Here is a 20,592-nt window from a genome sequence, read left to right on the forward strand (position 1 = left end):
AAAAAAAATCACATACACTGGTGACTCATCAGAGGCAGAATTCTCTGAGCAGCGAGGACCTGTCATAGTCCCTGGGCAAATCACTTCTTAAGAGACCACATGACAACCCACACTTTGAGTCTATATACTTTTGACAGGACTGATTTATTGTGGCTTAGACAGAGCTTTGACAGATGGGAGTCATCTTATTCCCCACAACCCAGCACAACAGGAGGCCCGGTCTGAAAATAGAGACCGTTTAGAACCAAGGCAATAACGGGGGACAGCTGATAGACTAGGACAAATCAAACACATCAAGGACTCGATTTGAGGAGCATGGGGGGTGGGGGTGGGGAGAGGATTCAGAAAGGGGACAGGCAGCCTGACATTCCTCAAGGGTCCCCGAAGGCACTGCTGCATTGTTGAAGAGCCTAGTGAGCCACGTGAGCCGTTACGTGTTGACTCTGTCTTGCAGGAAAAAAAAACATCACGTATGCACACTCTGTGCAAAGGCAGGGAACCAATTTCTCTACCACCAGGCAAGCACGACCCCCACGCCCCAAAGGTAACATTTCAGTGCTGCAAGACAGACGGTTGTCAGTTGCACAGAAGATCCACTGTGTAAAACAACTTCCAACAAAAATGGACCGGCGAAGTGTCCTATCGAATAAAGCTGAAACATCGCTGTAAATCACCATATAAATCCACCACCACTACCCCCAAAAGACAGTGGCTATGTAGCTTTGGTACAAAGAATCAAGGCCAACTTGCCCTCGAGACTTGAATGAATGACACGGTGTTCTGTGACTTGCCCCTTTCAACTCCGGCTCTCGAAGGAAGGGGTGCAGTCAAATGACAGACCAAAGAAACGCCAACGGCAAGCGAGGCTTCCCACTAACGCTCGGGAACTGACGACGGTCTGTGGGAAACCTGGCTCCTCTCTGCACTTGGGGTTCCTCGACGGTACCTGAGGGAGGCTGGACTCTACGATCTTTGAGGTCCCTCCGGACTGGATGCTATGGGGGTGAAGTTACCTCACCCAGCTGATGGGTACCCAGTACGTGTCCTTGCTCAGCGCCTCTAGGACAGCTCTGAGCTGGCTGCAGACACTCTGCAGGTCCTCTCTCACCAGCACAGTGTCTATGAGGTGCCCAAAGCGCTGATCGATGAAGGCGGCAGAGGCGGCCATCTCTTGCTGCTGTTCATCCTGCCAAGAGAGACGCAGTGTGTGTGTGACGAGGCGATGCTCCCCTGACAGGCCCCACCTTTAACGTGCCGGGTGGATGCCTGTGTCCTGTGGGTAACTGTGAGGACAAGGGCAGAGTGCAGTAGCAGCTGCCACATGGAAGGAAACCACTGGACAGCAGACACTCACAAAATATCCCCTGGGGACCTCTGAACTGAGAGCCAGGGTTTCCGTGTACCCGGTTATATATGAAGCTGGATGTTGTGGTGTGTACCGGTAATCCCAGCACTTGGGAGGCTGAGGCAGGAGGATCATGAGTTTACAGGCCAGCCTGGGCTCCAAAGCAAGAACCCTGTCTCCAAAAATAAACGGGGGAGATGTATCGATTAGCAGTGAGGCCTTAACATCACAAAAGTAAAGGGTGGGGTGTGGGTAGGGCTGAAAAGACGCCTCGTTAGGCAAAGTGTCTGCAAGAACAAGAACCCAAGTTCAGCACCCACGCATAAGCTGGGCGGGTGTGCGTCTATAACCCTAGCATGGGGGCAGAAAAAGGTGATTTCCAGGGGCTTGCTAGCCAGCCAGTCTAGCCAATATGGCAAGCTGCTGTTTCGGTGAGAGACCCTGCCTCAAAATAAGGTGGAGAATAGATAGAGGAAACCATGACATCAACCATCAAACTCAGGCCTAAACACACACACACACACACACACACACACACACACACACACACACACACGAAACACTTGGGTTTGAACCAAGAAATTCAACAGCCTGGTGTGGTCTGTCCCCCACACACTGGGCCCATGACAGCCACCACTTCCCTTTTATGGAGGATGTTAACATGAGGTTATATAAGGTGGTGAGTCCAGGCAAAGCTACCCTGCCTGGATTGGAAGGCCTGGTCCCCATCCCCCTGTGACCTTGTAAAAGGGAAAGATGTCCTTATGCAGAAGCTATGGCCTCTGTCCCTCTTCCTCGGATAGCCCGTGGTCAGCTAGGTGCAGCTCCTTCAAAGGAGGGACGAGCAACTCCTAAACTTACAAGTGGGGTTGCTGTGTCCTCGGAGTCCGGGGAAGCTTGCAGCGTCTTCCTTTTCTCCTGGATTGCAGGCTTCACAAATATAACATAGGGCTTAAACTCGGGGGTCCTCAGATGTCTTAGTGCCTAAAAAAAAATGTTTCAGAGAATTACACGCCTTTTGCAACACGTTATCACAGCACATACATTCTGAAAGCGCAGTACGCCAGGCTTCCGTCCTCAGTGGCAATGGTTTGTGGATTCCCTGGAGCTGGAGTTACAGGCAGCTGTGAGCCACCAGGAGCGGAAACTGGCAACTGAGCCCTGCCTTTCTGTAAGAGCGGCGTGTGCTGTAAGAGCGGCGTGTGCTCTTGGCTGCCGTGCCATCTCTCCAGCCTCTCTGACTTTCAACTACCAACTCTCAGTGTGTCCAAATAAGTAAGGTGTTCCCTTCCAGGCCAAACATGCTTTTGGAAATAGGTTTCCAGCCAACTCGGGTAAAATAAAGCTCACAGTTTGTACCATAGTATCAAAACTCTGCTCCTGTAGTAGGGGGGAAAAATCCCGATGTAGAGTTCAAAGTATGGGAAATTTTCTGAAAGATAAGGTTAAGCAGGTGGGCAGACGCCTGTAGAGCCGGCAGAAGGCCAGTGGTGGGGAACTAGTACCGGCTTTGAAGCTGTTCCCCAACTCTTCCCTGCAAAGCCATCTGTCTCAAGATGCTGGTCTGCGGCCTCCCTCTGGGCCTCCCTGTAATGGAAGTTTTGGCTTCTTGGTAACCTCAGCTACGTTATGTAAATATGTCTTTGTTTTAATCCCAAGTGTGGGATTTTAGTTGGGTTTTAGTTTGTCCACAGCGGTTAACTGTTTGCCAGCTGCTAACAGCCTTCCTCATGTGGCACGAAGAGGGACGTGGTCTAGGGCTCTGAGGATATAAATACCGAGCGTCCAGAAAGACGAAGTGTGGTGTGCGGTGTTGGCGTGGGGCAGTTTGGAGAGACCAGAGAAGGGCCGGGTAGCAGTTGGGGGCATACAAAGAGAAACAGTGGGCGGAGGCTGTCTGCTGTATGCTGTTGATAGAGGTTGGTATATCTCCCAAAGACCCATGGCTCCTAAACAGCCGGGAGAAGTAAAGGGGTCTGCGGCCCCTCTCCCCACTAACCTTCTCTCTCCCAGCTAGGGTTGGGGGGGGAGTTGGTGGAAAGGAGGTAGAAGCATAAGTACCCCAAATTAAGTAGACATTACCTACCCCTAACTTGTTCCAGTTTTAGAGGCAGGAGACTGGCAGGGAAAGAGAGCAGTGACAGCCTGGCCTGGCTATACATACCAATAGTTTTCTGTCCTGTCACAACCGGCCAGGTAGAGCCAGGAACTTTTTTAAAAAAAATTGTATGTATGTATATATGTGTCCCTCAGTGTGAGTGGGTGTGCACAAGAGTGCAGTACCTACAAAGCCCAGAAGAGGGCGTCGGATCCCCCCTAGAACTGGAGTTGCAGGCTGTTGTGAGCCACTTAACATGGGTCCTGGGAACTGAACTCGGGTCCTCTGGAAGACCAGCAAGCAGTCTGACCGCTAAGCCGTCTCTGTTACCTGCCCCACCCTTTTTTTCCCCAGCTCTGGGACTATAGGCATGTGCTGCCATGGCCTGCTGCTCTAGTGTATGATCTGCAGGGGTTACTGTCCCGGATGTCTGGATTCTCTGACAGTGCCTGGGCTCCTTCAAATGAATCCCGTGCTTGAGAACAGCAGGGCATGTTTGGGCTCCTTTTTTTGTTCTTGTTTTTGTTTTTTTCAAGACAGGGTTTCTCTGTGTAGCCTTGGCTGTACTGGACTGGCTTTGTAGAGCAGGCTGGCCTCGAACTCATGGAGATCCGCCTGCCAGGGCGCCGGGGTTAAAGGTGTGCACCACCACTGCCCAGCTCATCCAGTTCTCAAGGAGAGGGCCAAGCATGTTCTGACCTAAAACTTCCTTAGACTGATCTACAGAACAGCTAGCCTCCCCACCCCTCCTGCCCCACCCCCACCGCCTTAGGTTTCACAGACACCCAAGTCCCAGATGACCCAGGAACTCACTTCTGGTTCTACATCCACCAAACAAACTTTGTTTTTGGCCAGAACAGCCTGAATGGCCTCCAGGCTGGTCCCATAGAGATTCTCCTTATATTCACCATGTTCCAGGAACCTAAAACACCACCAACGAGAAGGCTTCAGTTTCTGAGAAACCCCAACTTCACAAAACCCAGAAAAGTGGACTTCTTCCGGGTACCACCTCTCTCCCACTTCCTGCTTCCCCGAACATTTCCAGAAGCCCTCCTCGGGGTCAGGTATTGACACAGGAACTGATACACCACCGGACGGTCACAGAGACACGCGGCTACCAGGAGGCCCACTGGCCCACGAAGCCATGCACCTGTTGTGCTGTAAGTCAGCCTCGAACGCTTGCTTGGAGACAAAGTGATACTCCACCCCTTCTTTCTCGTGGCTCTTCCGGGGCCTGGTGGTGTCTTTTAAAGAAAGAAGGACTGTTGGGCCAAGAAGAACCGACCGCAAGCCTGTGCTCTTGCCCCAGAGCTCATGACTGATATGTGCGCAAATCGGCACTTCCCGTTCCTCACGTGTCCCCAAACCTCGAAACTCTTGGATATGAGCAAAAGAAGCCCCTCCACCACTTTTTTTAAAAGCTTTTTTCATGATTTTTAGAATTATCTTTTTTCATCATCATCATCATCATCATTATTACTATTAATTACAATTTATTCACTTTGTAATCCGGCTACAGGGCCCTCCCTCATCTCCTCCCACTCCCACCCTCCCTCCATCTTTCCCCCCACTATGTCCCTCCCTTAGTCCACTGATAAGGGAGGTCCTCCTCCCCTACCGTCTGACCCTAGACTATCAGATCTCATCAGGACTGACTGCTTCATCTTCCTCTGTGTAAAGCCAGCTCACACCTGGGGAAGCTGATCAAAGAGCAGGCAACCAAATTCATGCCAGTGACTGCCCCTGTTCCCCTTACTAGGGAACCCCCATGGAGACTGAGTTGTCCATGTGCTAATCTGAGCAGGGGGTCCTCTCAATATATGGTTCTTGGTTGATTCATCAGTCTCTGCAAGGACCCCTGGGCCCATAATTTTTTGGCTCTGTTGGTCTCCTTGCCTCCACCACCTTTTAAAGACAGGATCTCATGGAGCCTGGTCTCACTACGTAGCTGAGGACGAACTTAAACTTCTGTTCCTCCACCCTCCAACACCCAAGTACTGTGGTCAAGGGTTCGCACCATCACACTTGGTGTGGCGGACTGAACCCAGGGCTTCAAGCATGCGAGGCAAGCTCTCTAACGAGCTGAGCCTCAGCTCCACACCCCAAAGGATATTATTTGGTGTCTGGGGAACCCAAAGCCTGGAGACAGTACCATGCCCCAAACTCCAGCCAGTCAGAGCCAGAGACCATCTCTAGGTTCTGTGCCAACCACAGGCCTCCCACTGCTCTGCCTTCTTGATGCTGGGGCTTTGGAATAATCTCTGAGAGATCCCTGCTTCAAGCTTTTAGCTTCCATGTCCTCATCTGAGAGCGAAAGCAGGGCATTTATTTGACCCTGCTTTAAGGTGTGTGTGTGTGTGTGTGTGCCTGTGCTCGAGTGTGCACGCATGGTGACGATACCCAGGAAAGTACCCAGCCACCTATCCAGGCTGGCATCCAGCTAACAGGAATACCTCCCCTCACCAGCTCTGTGGCTTCCGTGACCATCATGCTCTTCTCCAGCCTGCAGTGTGCTTTCGACTCACCTCCCTCCCCAGCCACACACCAGGCAGATGGTGAGCTAGCCGTTTCCGAGGGTCTCAGTAAGCCACTGAGAAGAGTCTCTTCCCATCATCCCTAGGTCCCACCATATGCATATAGCAATGTCTGGAGGACTCTCACATACCCGGAGCACCAAAAAAGGTCAAGATGAGCATGAAGAATCTAGTCCCAGAAAAACACTCAGCACACACACGCACAAGGGTGGGGGCACACACACACACAAACACACACGCACACGAAAGCCTTCTTACGTGGCACAGCAACACCAAAATGCTGGGGGTCCTCGGCCACCACCCTTTGCTTCAGCTCATGGAGTTTTGCTCCCAGAGACCCTGGAACAAAGGGAAGATTGACTCAGCCTCTCCTGAGCTCCATCTCTACGTCTCCTGAGGACAGCAGCCACTAGGAAACTCAGGATGTCACCTACCAATGAGAACCACCAGGCGTGGCCGATCCCCTGGCTGGTGTTGGTACCTGGCCACCTCCTCGTAGGTCAGCAGTACCTGAGAGTCAGCCCCCGAGGGCACCTTTGCTTCCTGCGAACCACCCAGCCTCTCCCTGCAGCCCAGCCGGAAGCTTCTCCGAAGACCAGCTTGGGGAGGGACAAGAGAAAAAGGTGGCCTTGCTCCTGCGATCCCCCAGTGAAGACCATCTCCAGTTAGCCAGGCATAGAGCTAAGGCCGGGTGCCTGGCTGTCCAGCCTCCTGCCCTGGATGGCCAGCGCAGGGAGCATGCTGACGAGAAGAAAGAATGGTCCCCACATCCAAAGAAGGGCGTTCAAGGTCACTGATTTCCTTGGCATGTGACTGACCTTGGGTTAAGTCTCTCCATCTCTCTAAGCCTCAAATTGCGTATCTGTAATTAGAAGCTCAGACATACAAGGGGATGGGTCTAGACTGGATCCCAGGCCAGGGGGAATGCTCTGAAGGACATTATTGACGTTTTAATAGCCACATATAAGACAATAGGATTGTATGCAAAAGGAAATATCCAGGATTTGATCGCTATCCTGAAGTCTTGTCACAGGATGTCCTTGTCTTTAGGAAATACAGACTTGGGGATAAAGGAACAGGATGTGTTCATTAACTCTCAGGTGACAGGCAGCAGAAAAGGAAATGAGGAAGCAGTTACAGTGAGGTGACCCCAAGTCTGGCGTGGAGTGCCCGGGAGTTCTCAGCCTAATTCTGTGAGTTTATAATCACATCTAAATAAACACTGAGAGACATCTGCCTGTCTTTTGTAACCTTCGAGGGGGAAGCTCGGGTAAAACAGAAATCCCATCACCGTGTGCTGGTGAGGTTCACCCTGAATAAACTCCGATTAAGATGATGAAGATAAAATGAGTGTCAACACAGGGCTCAGTATCTCTCTCCAGCTCTGCGGCTGGGCGGGGCCTGGGTCTGAGTGGGCGCTGCCTTCTGCTGGCTGACTGCTTGCAAGGAGAAGAGGGACTCCTGCTCAGCAACCCTTGACAGGATCCTGGGGCTTAGATCTCGGGTTCTGGGCCCTGGGCCTGTGCATGGGCTGGGAACGATGCCAGGGGAGGGCCTGCTACTCACCCACATAGTGTCCTTTGAAGTACCCTTCACAATCACAGGTCTCTGGAAAGCAAAGAGAGAGGTGGGGAGCGGAGTGAGCTACGTAAGACTCACTTCCAGCCCTCAGGGCCCCAGCCCCTGGGTAGCCAGGCAGAGCCCCCTGGGATGGTGATCCTGGGGAGCTCTAGAGAATTCTATCTCTTGGCTGCCCCAGGACCTGGTCGTCCGTTTTGTTCTGTTCTCCATGCACAGGCCCCATTAACTCTTCCAGCCCTCGGTGGGGATTCTGGGCCGGGAAGCCCCCTCCCAGTCTTTCTGAGTTCCAGATGGGACACAGAAATGGAAGGTGGAAGGCCTTACCCCTCGGCCCTGCCTTCATGTTTTTCGACTCCTACCTAGCACTGGGTATCACAGCATCATCCTTTAATGCCAGACACACAGGGAGGGGCCTTAAGGCCCCACCCCACACATCTGGGCATGGGTGCCCAGGTGTGGGGAGGAAAACCAGCCCCCTCGGCCCCAAGATGCTCCATGGAAAGAGGGGCCTCACTCATGTGCACGGGGGACAAACGTCAGGCCTACCTTTGTCACAAGGCTGATCATCTGCAGTTTGCATAAAAGACAGATGGGACAGCGTTAGTGCAGGGAACTAGGAAGCCCTGCAGCCGAGAGGCGGCCACAAGCCCCTGCAGCCCGGGGAGGTCTCCATCTGTCCTGCTCCCCTGCTCCAACACGACTATGATCTGAGCGGTGGTGCGCTCCTCAGCCCCGAGCCCTGCTCTAATTAGGCTTCTTGTGTGCGGCTCACAAGCAGCCAGAGGGAGCTAGCGCGTGGCCAGTAAAAGTGGCCTCCCGGCTGACTTACTCAGCAGCCTCCTCACCCGAACAAGCCTGGAAACATGGCCATTGCCGATGGCTGGCTGACGGGTAGAGTGACTCCTTCTGGGGAAAGGAACTGTTCCCCATTTTCTGGGGCTTAAGACCTGCTTGGAAAATGCAGGTGCCTGAACAGGCCCGTCACTCAGTTATGAGCCATCACTAACAGAGGGTGGATTCTGGGACAGCCCCTCCCTGAGAAGGACGGAGACCTGCCTTGTCTCCGTCCAACCCAACACTGAACCTCACCAGCCTCTTCACGGGGCTATAGTGAACAGAGCACCTTCTACGTCTCAGCAATAGAACACCTGCCCTGTGCGTATGAGGCCCTGGGATTGGTCCTGGCACTGCCGAACAATACTTTTAAAACATTCAAATAGCAGGCAAGGCGGTAGGCAAGCCTGATTTTAGGGGTAGGTGCTGTACAGAGAAGAGTATCGGCATCCGCTGAATCTGCTTAAGAACAGAGAATTTCTTAGCACGCCTCTCGCATTACACGGAAGGCACTAGAAAGCAATTCGTGTCTCAAACTCCAATCTGAAGAGCATTCTCCCAGTCTGAACCTCCCAATGCTGTCACAGAGGTACAAGGAGACTTAGCAAGAGTGTCTGACCTCTTGGCTTCCCTAGGTGATGCTGGACAGAACTTTCCTGGACCACAGAGGGTTGTCCAATCCGTGGCGCAGGGTTTGGGGGAGGGTACCTGCACTGGAGTGACCCTGAGGCAAAATATTATCTACAATATTCAAGTTCAAAGTGCTCCTTGGGAGGTTACTGAGAGCTGGGCACCCTCTTCCAAACACAGGTCGCACACCAGCCTGGGTCTGCGTTAACATGCCCCCACGGGCCTCCACGGACCACAGAATAAAAGTTCCTCTCCAGGAGCTGCCCTCCATCTCCCCTCCCCATGCTTCTTCCCACCTTCTCCTTCTGGAGGTCTGCAGGCTCAAACAGGGCCTCCAATGCCCCTCCCTCCAATTCAGTGACAGCTTCTGCCCCCCCCCCCCCCCCCCTTTCCCCCCCTGTCAGTCTCCTCCCAGGGGGGCTTTCTGGAGTTCTGGGGGCTTGGTAAGGTGCCGGTGGTTCTCCGGTAGCTCAGCCGCCTGCAGGGACACAAATGGACATGAGCAGCTGGGTCAGAGAGGCAGCTGAAGGAGCCTTCTAGAAACCTGGGCAAACCAAGGGCTGCATCTCACGGCTGAGCACACCTCGGCACTCCCGGGACCTCCTGCTTCACGGTGAGCTCTGGGGAGGGAAGGGGGACACTCTCACAGAGCCGACCAGCTTACAGGGAGGAAAAACCAGACTCTCCTGGCCTGCAAAGGGCTGTCCTTCCCAAGACGGCCACGGGAGCTGGCTGGTGTCCCAAGTCACCATTGCTGGTTACGCTACTGTGGCTGACTCCTGAGGCAGGGTGGTTCTTCTCCACCACTACTCGGCCTCCCCATCTCAGGACTCTCAGGAAGGGCTATGGGTCAGACCCTGAGGTACTACCCTCCGCCATTACTGTAGAGAGTACCTTTCCCCAGCGTCCAATATGGCTGCCAGACAGCCAGTCACACAGGCCTCCCTCTTTCAACCATCACCCCACAGCTTTTGCAGCATCCAGATTCCACATTTCCAATGCAGGCAAGAGCCTAGAGGGATAGCCTGGCTGGTAAAGTGGCTGCCATGCAAGCTCAGGGAACTGAGTTCGAGCCTCAGCACCTACAATTAAAAAAAAAAAAAAAACCTACCCAACAACAACAATAATAAAACAACTGCTGGACGCTGTGACGCACACCTGTAATGCCAGCTCTCGGGAGGCAGGGACGGGGAAATCCCTGAGGCTCGCTGGCCATCAAGACTAGCCAAATCAGTGAGATAGGTTCAGTGAGAGAGCATGTCTTAAAAAAAAAAAAAAAAACATAAGTGGAGAGCAATCAGAAAGACATGGAGTTAACCCTGACCTCCACACATGCACATCCAATATTCCAATATGAAGCCAGGCCGGGCTGGGGGTCCCTGAGGAAACAGCAGCAATCCTAAGACCCTGGACCCCCCTGGGGTACCTGTGAGGAGTGACCTGAGTTTCCGCTTCAGTGCGTTCAGGGTGAAGCCTAAGGATTTCCTAAGGCAGACAGCTCGGTCTAGCGTCCACGCTGAAGTGGGCGGGCCCTGAGGTCTGCCACCGTTACATCCTGTACACTGAGGGATGTGACAAGGACCTCAACCCACAGGGGAGATGGCACAGTCCTATCTACCCCCCACAACGCCCCGGAATTTACCCTCTTGTCAATCTAGCCTAAGAGAATATGAACTATGCAGACCCTTCCATGTGCACGATCGCTACAGCAACCAGTAACAGAGAAAAACTGGAGTCCACCGGACGGGGCAGCCACAGGGAAGAACTCAGGCATGACTGTGCCTCCATGAAGCCTTCCCCGCATGCCTGCAGCAGGGTGCATGGTCACAAAGAAAACATCCCTCGCACCAGCCGACTTTACACAAAGCGTCTGTTGGAAGAAGGCCTGGTTTTTCCTCTGCACTGTGAGCTACTTCAGGGTAGAGCAACGGTTCACAGCAGGGATAAGATGCCTGCCGCAAGTGCCAAGCATGCTAGCACGCACCTGAAATCCCAGCCCTCGAGAGCCTGAGACAGAAGGATTGCCATGAGTTCGAGGTCAGCCTGGACTACAGAGCAAGATCCAGCCTCAAAACAATACTGCTACTACTACTAAATAACAACAACAATAGCAATAACAGCATCAATGATAATAAATGAATGAAGATGGCCCAGGGGCTGGAGAGATGACCCAGTGCTTATGGGCACTTGCTGCTCTTGCAGAGGACCCAAGTTCGCTTCTCAGCAGCCACATGGAAGCTCACAACCACCTGTAACTCCAGTTCCAGGAGACCCAACACCCTCATGCACATGGTGCTCATAACGTATATCCGGGCACACACACACACACACACACACACACACACACACACACATACACATTAAATGAATAACTTTTAAAAGACATGTAACACAATCCAAAACAACCCTAATAGACACCAACAGCTGATGATCAAGCGTCCATTCCTAATGAAATAGTACACAACCATTAAGCTCACATCGGAGGAATATATAAAATTGGGAAACGCTAATGTCAAATTCTGAAGTTTAAAAAAAGAAATTCCGTGTGCAACGCCGCCCCCCCCCCCACACACACAGGAAGCACAGGTGGGAAATAATAAACTGTGCTCTTTGGACACAGGCAAGACTCTGGGCAATTTTCTCTTCCTTGCCCCCTTCTTCTGCATGCTTAGCAATCTGCTTCCTGTTCTTTCATATTATAAGTATCGCTGGTCCTGCGTTCATGAGCTCTGCATCTGCAGAGCTGGCCAACTGCAGCTTGAAAATATTTTTCGGGAAAAACCCCCGTGTCTATCCTGACTGCGCCCTGACTCTCTTCTCATCACCCCCTACACAATCCAGGGTGTGCCAAACTCTCACACAGCACTCACACTGATCTTAGTCACTTTCTTATCGCTGTGCTGAGATGCCATGGCCCAGGCAACTTATAAAAGAAAGTGTTTAACTTGGGGCTCACACTTCCAGGGGGTTAGAGTCTATCTGTGACCATCATGGTGAGGAGTATGGTGACGGGCAGGCTGGCATGGTGTTGGCGCAGTCCTGAGGGCTTACATCTCAATCCACAAGCACAAGGCAGAGAAAGCTAACCAGGTCCCGTGTTGGCTTTTGAAACCTCACAGCACACCCCCGGTGACACACCTCCTCTCCAAGGCCACACCTTCTAATCCTTCCCAGATAGTTCCACCAACTGAGGACCAAGCCTTCAAATATATGAGCCTATGCAGCCAAACTGCTACAATGTTGCCTGGTAAATCACCCAGAGAAGAGATTGGGGGACAGAGGCATTACATGCAAATGCAACATCATTCTATGTAAGGTTCTTAAGCATCTACAGACTTTGGTATCCAGAAGGTTTTAGGAGCAACCCCAGAATCTACCAAGGGACAACTGTATACATTAACTTAGTTCAAATGTCCAGCTAGGTCTGATGGGAGCCCTGTGGGGAGGCCGAAGCAGAAGGATTGCAAGTCAAGGCTAGCCTGGGCTGTGAAATGAATTCAAGGCCAGCCTGGGCACAACTTAGCGAGACCCCTGTCTCAAAAGAGTCAAACAGCAGGGCTTGGGACTGGAGCTCAGGGGTAGAGTGCCTACCTAACCGGGTCCTAGATTTAGAGTTAGGTAAAAAGAAAAGTAAATGTCCATATATTTATTTAAATCTCAAATGGCCACCTTCACTGGCAATGGGGCCAGAATCACCCCCACCGCAGTGGCCTCCCCACCACTGAGGTGGCAGACTCAAGGGGTTTCCATGTACCTGGACCATCAGCCACCCCAAATACAGTAGCACCCCAATCCTACCTCTCCTGGAACTGCTTGGAGGGGATGAGGCCAGCTCGAAGGTTGGTGTCTCCCACTCTCTTGGCCTGCCACCAGGTGGGGTCGCCTTGGCTCACCACCTCCAGGACCTGCCGCCGCTGGAAGGGCAGGCCTGCCTCCTGGCAGGGGATGGCACGGTCCTCCCGAGGGTCATAGTGGAAGAGGGCACGCATGAACACCTGGATGGCAAGGACTGCAGTGAGGGGCCCCTTCAAGACAAGGGCACAGGCCTCGTAATGACAGTGGCCACCCACAGTGAGAAAACCCAAGTGGCCCCGAGGGTAGAAAGCGAGCAAGCAACACCCTGCATTTGTTTCTTAGTGTTCTTGGTCCATTTGGGATACCTGAGTCAGGAATCCCATAGGTAATGGGACAATGAGTGGCCGGGGCACGGCTCGGCGGTACAGCGTGCCCGTCTAGCATGTACAAGACCCTGATTCCATCCCCAGCACCAACACCGAAACCGAACAAACAGAGTCATCAGACAGGGGCCAGTGGGCAATAGGGCAGTCTATGCAAGCCTGAGAACCTGAATTCTACCCATAATTCCATTCGGAGAAAAACTAATCCCCGAAAGTTGCCCTCTGGCCTCCTTGTTACACACACACACACACACACACACACACACACACTTAAGATGAAAGTGTTAAAACAACAAAACAAAACAGAAAATGTGTACATAAGCTCCTCATCTGACATTGTCCTTCCAACCAAAGCATTTCCCTGTAGACCTGCTCTGCCCTTTTTATTTACTTATTTATCTTTTTAACTACAACTGCTCCTGATGAACTCAGGACACCATCTATACAGGACCCTAGAGGTCCTCAGAGGAAGGGGCCCAGACAGCAACAAAACCGCCGTGGCCAACTTGGCCCTCACTTCCCAAGTGGGTAACTGGCACCCACGGTTTTCACAGCTCCACCTTGCCTTGTCTGCCACATTCCTGGCCACGTCTCCCTTCTGGGGAAGGTGGGACAGGACAACAGAACTGCTTCCCATCTCTTGGTTCTCTCGCCACTCAGTGCTATGAACTTATTGCAAGTGTTCTAGCTGTAGGCTATGTAGGCTATGTACGTTATTTCCGTGGCAAAATAAAAAGGAAAGAAAGATCGATGGTCATCTTCAGGCATACCCATCTCAGATTCCCTCATATGGCAAAAACAGAAGTTTAAGCCAGACTGCAGTAAGTACCTTGTGGGTCTCTGCGGTAGGGGCAGGTACTCTCACCCAAAGAGAGACACTACAGGGGCGTGGTACCAGGCCTTCTTCCTGCATCAAGCCCTATGGGATACTGTGGTCCCATACAGGAGTCAAGATCACTCATTCCCTGGGATTTAATCCAAGGGCGCTAGGAAGAGACAGCTATGGAAAGGTGGTTCCTTTGCTGGCTGGAAAACAAGAGGTCAGTGAAGACAGCAGCTGTCCCCGTTCGTCATCTGTCTCTCATCAACAAAGCGCTGACATCTCTTCTGGGCCAGAGGCCGCCCTGTGCCTTTTTTCCTGAATTCGGCACACGGTGGCAAGGCTGGGGTTGCCTAGCCTTCCACTCCCTGGTGGAAAGTACAGAACTCGTTCTGTCCCCCTTTTTGCCTTATGCCCAAGAACTTGAAGGCCAAATTCACTATAAAGTCAAACTGATACCCTCCTCGATATCCTCTGTGATTAAAAAAATAATAATAATAATAAAAAAAACTATTTTTATTTCATTTGTGTTGGTGTTTGCTTACACGTATGTCTGTGTGAGGGTGTGAGTTACAGTTTTAAGCTGCCGTGTGGGTGTGGAGAATTGAACCCCGGGTCCTCTGGAAGAGCAGCCAGTGCTCTTAACCCCTGGGCCAGCTCTCCAGCCCCTCCTCTGTGTTTCTTAATAATCTCCTACCAGGGCCTCCGAAAGAGCCTCGCTCTGCACCTCCCTGCCTCTGGCCTCTGCCCACTCCCCTTTCCTCTAGGGGCTCTGCACAGAGAGCTATCTAAAACACACGTGTGGCTGGAACAAACAGAAACACCCTTAACCCCTCACCAAGGCAAGGAAAGACACCCACTGCCAATCCTGACATCCTGACATCCTCAAAATCCACACTGTAAAAGGGGCAAACTGACCCCCCGCCCCCCGTAAGTTCTCATCCAGTCTCCACGCTTGTGCTTCTCACCAGGACGGGGCTGTCCCCAGGGCTCTGCCACTTTAGTGAGCGCTGGCTGACTTCAGTGGCTAGCACCTGCACCCCTTTGCCTGAGGACTTCTTCCTGCGGCTTCTGAGTTTGCTCAGCTCTAATCTAGCAGTCAGGGACTACAAAGAACAAAGCCCCAGGGTTTGCTGGTAGGAGTTGCCGTACACACCTCCCCAGCTCTTGGCTGGGAAGAACATGAATGTTCTGATCCCAAAAGCAGATTAAGCACCAGGCACCCTGTGGGTGGTGACTTCTGGGTAGCATATGCTCTGTAGGACTGCCTGCCCTTCCTCTCCACCCTCCCCCACCCATCCATGCAGCCTGGGGTCACTTCCCATCAAATAAATCGTTTGCCTTCAAACCCTTATGGCCACCAGGGTCAGCTCACAGGAACACCCAAACTAGGGAAGGGCTGTGCTGAGCCCTTCATAGCTGGACTCACATCCCAGCAACGGCCCTTCCACCTGACCCTCAAGCCCTACCACGCTGCTCTTTCTCTCAGCTACCCCAGCCCCCAATGTGCTGACCCATCAGGGGCTCCCAAGCCCCTGTCTAAGAGACACCTTGGTCTGACCTTCTCTCTGAAGCTGTAACCATCTTTGTCTCGCTCCAAAACCCAGTGCCCACTCCGAATGCCTTCTGAGATAGCTCTGGCTCTACGGACTCTTCCAGAATCACAAGACACATAGTGGGATGGCCTCTGCTTCCACAGTAAGAATCAGAGAACCCAGCACAGAGACTTTGCAGCCAAAGGTAGGCCAGCAAACAACCAAGCTAATGGCAGCTACTTCACTGGTCCAGAATCCAGTTCCTCGGGCACCTTCTCCTCTCCATGGCCCAGATTTTCTACTTGAGTTGCAGTAAGCTTGCCTTCTGTTAGCATGATATGTAAATTCCTGCTTCCAAACAGCAGGGCACAATGAGTCACGGAGGACTGTTAAAGTCCTTGGCTGGAGACAGGTTACTAGAGCCAGAATCACAAGCTGTTCAGACAATTGTGTCCAAAGGCTGGCAAGGTGCAGAACACCCACCCTGGCCCCAGCAGAGAAAGCGCCAGGGAGACTACCCCCCCCCCACCCCATACCTTGCTCTCTTTGAAGCGGTCCTCCTCCTGGGTGGCAGGGATGATCTTGAGGGTGATGGGTCCCTGGGACTGGGCCTGAAGGGAGAGGGAACAAAGGCCAGTGGCTTTCCAGCCCAGCTCCGTGAGCCTCAGTCTCACTTCCCAGGTGTAATAATGGACGGGCGTTCAGAATGAGACTCAGGCCGGCGGCTTCCACTCCTCTGCCCTGGTGGAATTTGTTATTAAGAAACCGAGGATTGGGGCTAGAGAGGCGGCTCAGTGGTTAAGGGCCCTGGCAGCTTACAACTGCCTGTAGCTACAGTTCTGGGGAGCCAACACCCTCACACAGACGTACATATAAGCAAAACACCAGTGCACATAAGATAAAAATAAATTACATATATATCAAGTATGATAATAATTATATGATAGTAATTATATATATATATACACACACACACATATATATATATATATGTATATATATATATATATCAAGTTTGACAGTTAATATTTACTGCTGGGCTGAAAAAGTAGGAAATGGACACGATGCCTTTTCATGAGAGAGAGAGGCTGAAGATTTTAAGGGGAATGCAAGACAGGAATGCATTGAATTCCAACTCCCCACAGCCCTAGACCTCAGAGGTCCTAAGACCTCCCCCCTTCCTGATGTTCTTTGGGCTATTTTAAATTTTTATTTATTTTTGTACGTATGTGAGTGTTTTGCTTGCATGTATGTCTATATGCCATGTGCTTGCCTGATGCCTGTGGAGGCCAAAAGATGGCATCAGATCCCCTGGGACCGGAATTATAGACGGTTGCCGGGTGCTGGGAACTGAACCTCAGGCATCTGGAAGAGCAGCCAGCGCTCTTAACTACTGAGCCATCTCTCCTGCCCCTCTTCGGCTATTTGGGTGTCCACAACCAGGAGCCCAGGACTCCTGGGCCAGCTGCATCTGTATCTCCCAACGGTGGGGTGGGGGTGGGGGTGCTGAAGGAGAGCCCGTCTCTTTAGCTCTGCTCTTGCTTGCCCCACTCCCACAACCATCAGAAATTAGCAGAGTCATTGGAAGACACCCAGGGATGGACCTGTCACAGCCACAGAGGTACTCGCCGCCATCTCCACTTTGCCTCCTCTGCCCCAGAACAGACTGTCATGTTGTTTTCATCCCCCCTGAATCTTCACACTGTCATAAAGTGCTTTGTTCTTCCACGCCAACAACAGCCAAGCACGAGCCGAAAAACCCTCTCTCTAAATTGCCTTCAAGGAGGCTGAAAATCAGTTGGACTAGGCTAAAGACTTGAAAGGGTTCTCCCGCAAGGGAACTGGGCTGAAGGAAGAGGATGGCCATGCTGAAGAGAAGAGCTGAGAGAGAGAGGCGGGTGAACTGGAAACCATTTTGCCTGCTCCCTTCTCACCCAAACAGGGAAGCAGAGGCAGGTCTGCCCTGGCTCTGGGAGGGCCCCTGCTCTGGGTCTTGAAGACACCCTCCCACGACCCCTTCCCCCAGCTGCAGGCATGCCACACGGACCAGAATCTGGCTGATCTCATCCGGCCGCTTGTGCACGACGGCAATGCCATTCACCTCTCGGAGCTCATCACCAACGTGGACCAGACCTAGGAGACATGGGGATGGAGGTCAGCTCAGCACTTAGAACTGTCCTTTACACTGGAATGCATTGAACTCCAACTCCCCACAGCCCTAGACCTCAGGGGTCCTAAGACCTCCCCCCCTTCCTGATGTTCTTTTGGCTATTTTAAAATTTTATTTATTTTTGTACATATGTGAGTGTTTTGCCTGCATGTATGTCTATATGCCATGTGCTTGCCTGATGCCTCTGGGCACTGGGGAGGCCGTTGCAGAGCAGATTCAGGTCTAAAGATGTGGAAGACTGACACACACTCAGCATCGAATCCAAACCATTCTCTGGGAAGGTCCCCATGTACAAGGTACATTTCGAGAGCCAGGCGCACACAGTGGCCCTGCTGAGAAGTTGCTAAGAAGTAACTGAGCCGGCATGCACACACAGGTGTCTCAGCATAGAAAGCTGTCGAGAGGGGGCGGGAAAGACAGCTCAGGGGTTAAGAGCACTGGCTGCTCCTCCAGGGGTCCAGGGTTCAATTTCTAGCACCCACACGGTGGCGCACAACCATCTATAGTGAGATCTGGAGCCCTCTTCTGGCATGCAGTTGTACACACAGAGTACTGTATACAAAAAAGAAGGAAGGAAGGAAGGAAGGAAGGAAGGAAGGAAGGAAGGAAGGAAGGAGGGAAAGAAGAAAGGAAAGAAGAGAGCGAGAAAGAAAAAAACCTCTAAAAAGGTACAAGATACCTATGGTATGCTTATATTCTAAATTAAAAAGGAGTTTATATAAAGTTTACTTAAAACATGTGTTTTCTATTGCTCAAGGCAACCAGCTTGTCTCTCTAATGGGAGGCTTCTCTAGGGAAATAGGTAGCAACTTGGCCTAATACAACAGGCTCGCAAGAGCCCCAAAAGATATGTCTATTCAACCTTGTTTTGATTTCATCATGATAATGATTGTATGTTCAATAATAATGGTAACTTATATTGCTGATCCCTTTACTTGGGAACAACTCTAAAACTGAGACATAAAAATATGACTCCAACCAAAACTTCAACAATACTTGGCCAATAAATCCTTGGCTATAATATCCTCAAAATGTATTATGCTAACCTTTTAATTGGCATAGATAAAATTGGCTTACAGTTTAAGTTTCATCCTGCACATCTCATACATTTATAATTTTAGAACTCTGTAATGCTTGTGAGAACTTATATGTTTGCAGAAAAGAAAAAAAAGAACTGGATACCAGAGATGCTGAATCAAACTTGACAGGATTCATCCTTCAGCATGCTGAGACATTGACACATCTGTTCCAGCATCTTGCATGTTCCAGCATTCTGCTTGTTCCTGCCTCAACTGCTTCAATTGCTGTTTCTCATCAAAGCCTGTCCCAAGAGATCCTTGAAGAAAGCTACTAATCTTAATTGGTCCAGCATTTTAGACTGTTCCAAACAGGACTTTTATTAAGCCTGAAATTTCTCAACATTCAAAGACTGGACCACAAATGTTATTGCTTGCTTCATTAACCAGTTTTTCCCAATTTTCTTTGGGGCCCCTACCAGGATTTCTGCATGTCCAAAATGTCAGCTAGAAGAAATCCATAAGAACGACAACCAATTTTCCTTAAAGGGGGTTGGGTAGGTTTTTGGTTATTTTCTATGGCTACGAATGTTCATTGTCACTGGGAGATGTTTATAAATTATTAATGGTCCTATTCAGAGTGAAACAAGGTTAGACTCAGGGATTTCTCTCTTTTCCTTTTTCTATCTTTCTTTCTTAGATAGGGAGAAAAGGGGTTAAAAAGAAAGTATACAGGGATATCTTATGGGAATAAATCAAAAGGTAGATTATTGAATCTATGCAACTTAGGGTTTTATTTGTTCTCAATAAGGTTAATTTTAACTCTGGCATAGGATTTTGCATATTGATGCAAAAATAAGTATTTTTGACACATTGGTATAAGCTCTAGTATAATGATACAATTTCAAGGTTACTTCCAATACTTTTAAACTGCTATCAAAAACTGGTTAGGATATTAAGTAATGCAGGTTAATTGCTAGTTATTCAAGTCATAGTCATGTCAGACACTAGTCTAATTTATCACAGGGGTATACATCCTAGTTTAACAGATAGATATGATTTTGTAGACAGATCGATTGTATAAAGATAGGTAGTCTTCAAAAACTTCAGAGACCTACAGAATATGGCATTTAAAATGTTTTTATTATTTTAAAGATTCTTTGACAATGAGACAAGTCATTTCCTGGCAGCACCCGCCTACCTGAAAGAAGATAATGAGCATCGAAGAACCTCCATATGGAGACGGCCTCAAATGTGGCAAACGAGCCACTCGGGTAAAGAAAATACCCTTGTGTCATGACAGATAAATTCTGCCTAAAATGGGCAAACTTAAATGCAGGACAAGTCGACTGCCGAACTCTGCCATGACAGGGTAACCAAGTCCTAAATACTTCCTGCTTCACATATATGTCTGTCAAATATTCTGAGCCAGAAGGCTAAAGATGATGCTCCAACGTTATAGAGAGTTATGGGTGACTGTTCAGGCAGCAAACTGTCTCTGTCAATTTTTTATTTATTGGAAGCTGCTAACATGCACTTCCTAATTACTCTAAAACCTAATTTTATTCCTTCTCAAGTCTCTGATGGGGTTGAAGACCAAATAGTCATAGTGCCACATTTAAGCTTAAGTTGTTTAGAAGTTAAGAAATCCTTTCATATAGGTAATGCCAGTAAGGATAAAGATTAATTTAGGTATAGAACTCTAAACTTGTCAAGATAGATAGGATAATCAGATACTTTCTCCTACGTTGCTAAATACACATGGACTGGACATTGCACATGTAGATTTTACCTAACAGTTTTCATAATTTCATAATTATTATTGTACTAAAAGAAACGGAGTCTTTTATT

At 50.4% G+C, this 20,592-nt stretch overlaps 1 protein-coding gene across 1 annotated transcript in view; it reads right to left on the reverse strand.

Moving 5' to 3' along the window:
- Positions 1 to 125: 125 nt before the first annotated feature.
- The window catches only part of Mpp3 (MAGUK p55 scaffold protein 3), a 27,807-nt gene continuing 7,340 nt past the window's right edge, over positions 126 to 20,592 (reverse strand). Inside the window, exons 8-19 of the mRNA XM_055620223.1 lie at positions 17,603 to 17,688; positions 16,092 to 16,166; positions 12,821 to 13,017; positions 9,436 to 9,500; positions 8,105 to 8,125; positions 7,544 to 7,585; positions 6,412 to 6,576; positions 6,236 to 6,316; positions 4,594 to 4,687; positions 4,257 to 4,365; positions 2,207 to 2,329; positions 126 to 1,186 (exon numbers count right to left, since the gene is read on the reverse strand). Of these exons, the coding sequence (XP_055476198.1) occupies positions 1,010 to 1,186; positions 2,207 to 2,329; positions 4,257 to 4,365; positions 4,594 to 4,687; positions 6,236 to 6,316; positions 6,412 to 6,576; positions 7,544 to 7,585; positions 8,105 to 8,125; positions 9,436 to 9,500; positions 12,821 to 13,017; positions 16,092 to 16,166; positions 17,603 to 17,688 (1,235 nt within the window). The 3' untranslated portion in view covers positions 126 to 1,009. The remainder of the gene's footprint in view (positions 1,187 to 2,206; positions 2,330 to 4,256; positions 4,366 to 4,593; positions 4,688 to 6,235; positions 6,317 to 6,411; positions 6,577 to 7,543; positions 7,586 to 8,104; positions 8,126 to 9,435; positions 9,501 to 12,820; positions 13,018 to 16,091; positions 16,167 to 17,602; positions 17,689 to 20,592) is intronic.

The sequence above is a fragment of the Psammomys obesus genome, unplaced genomic scaffold (genome assembly GCF_907164565.1).
Source record: "Psammomys obesus unplaced genomic scaffold, mPsaObe1.curated_primary_1811, whole genome shotgun sequence".
Lineage (NCBI taxonomy): Eukaryota > Metazoa > Chordata > Mammalia > Rodentia > Muridae > Psammomys > Psammomys obesus.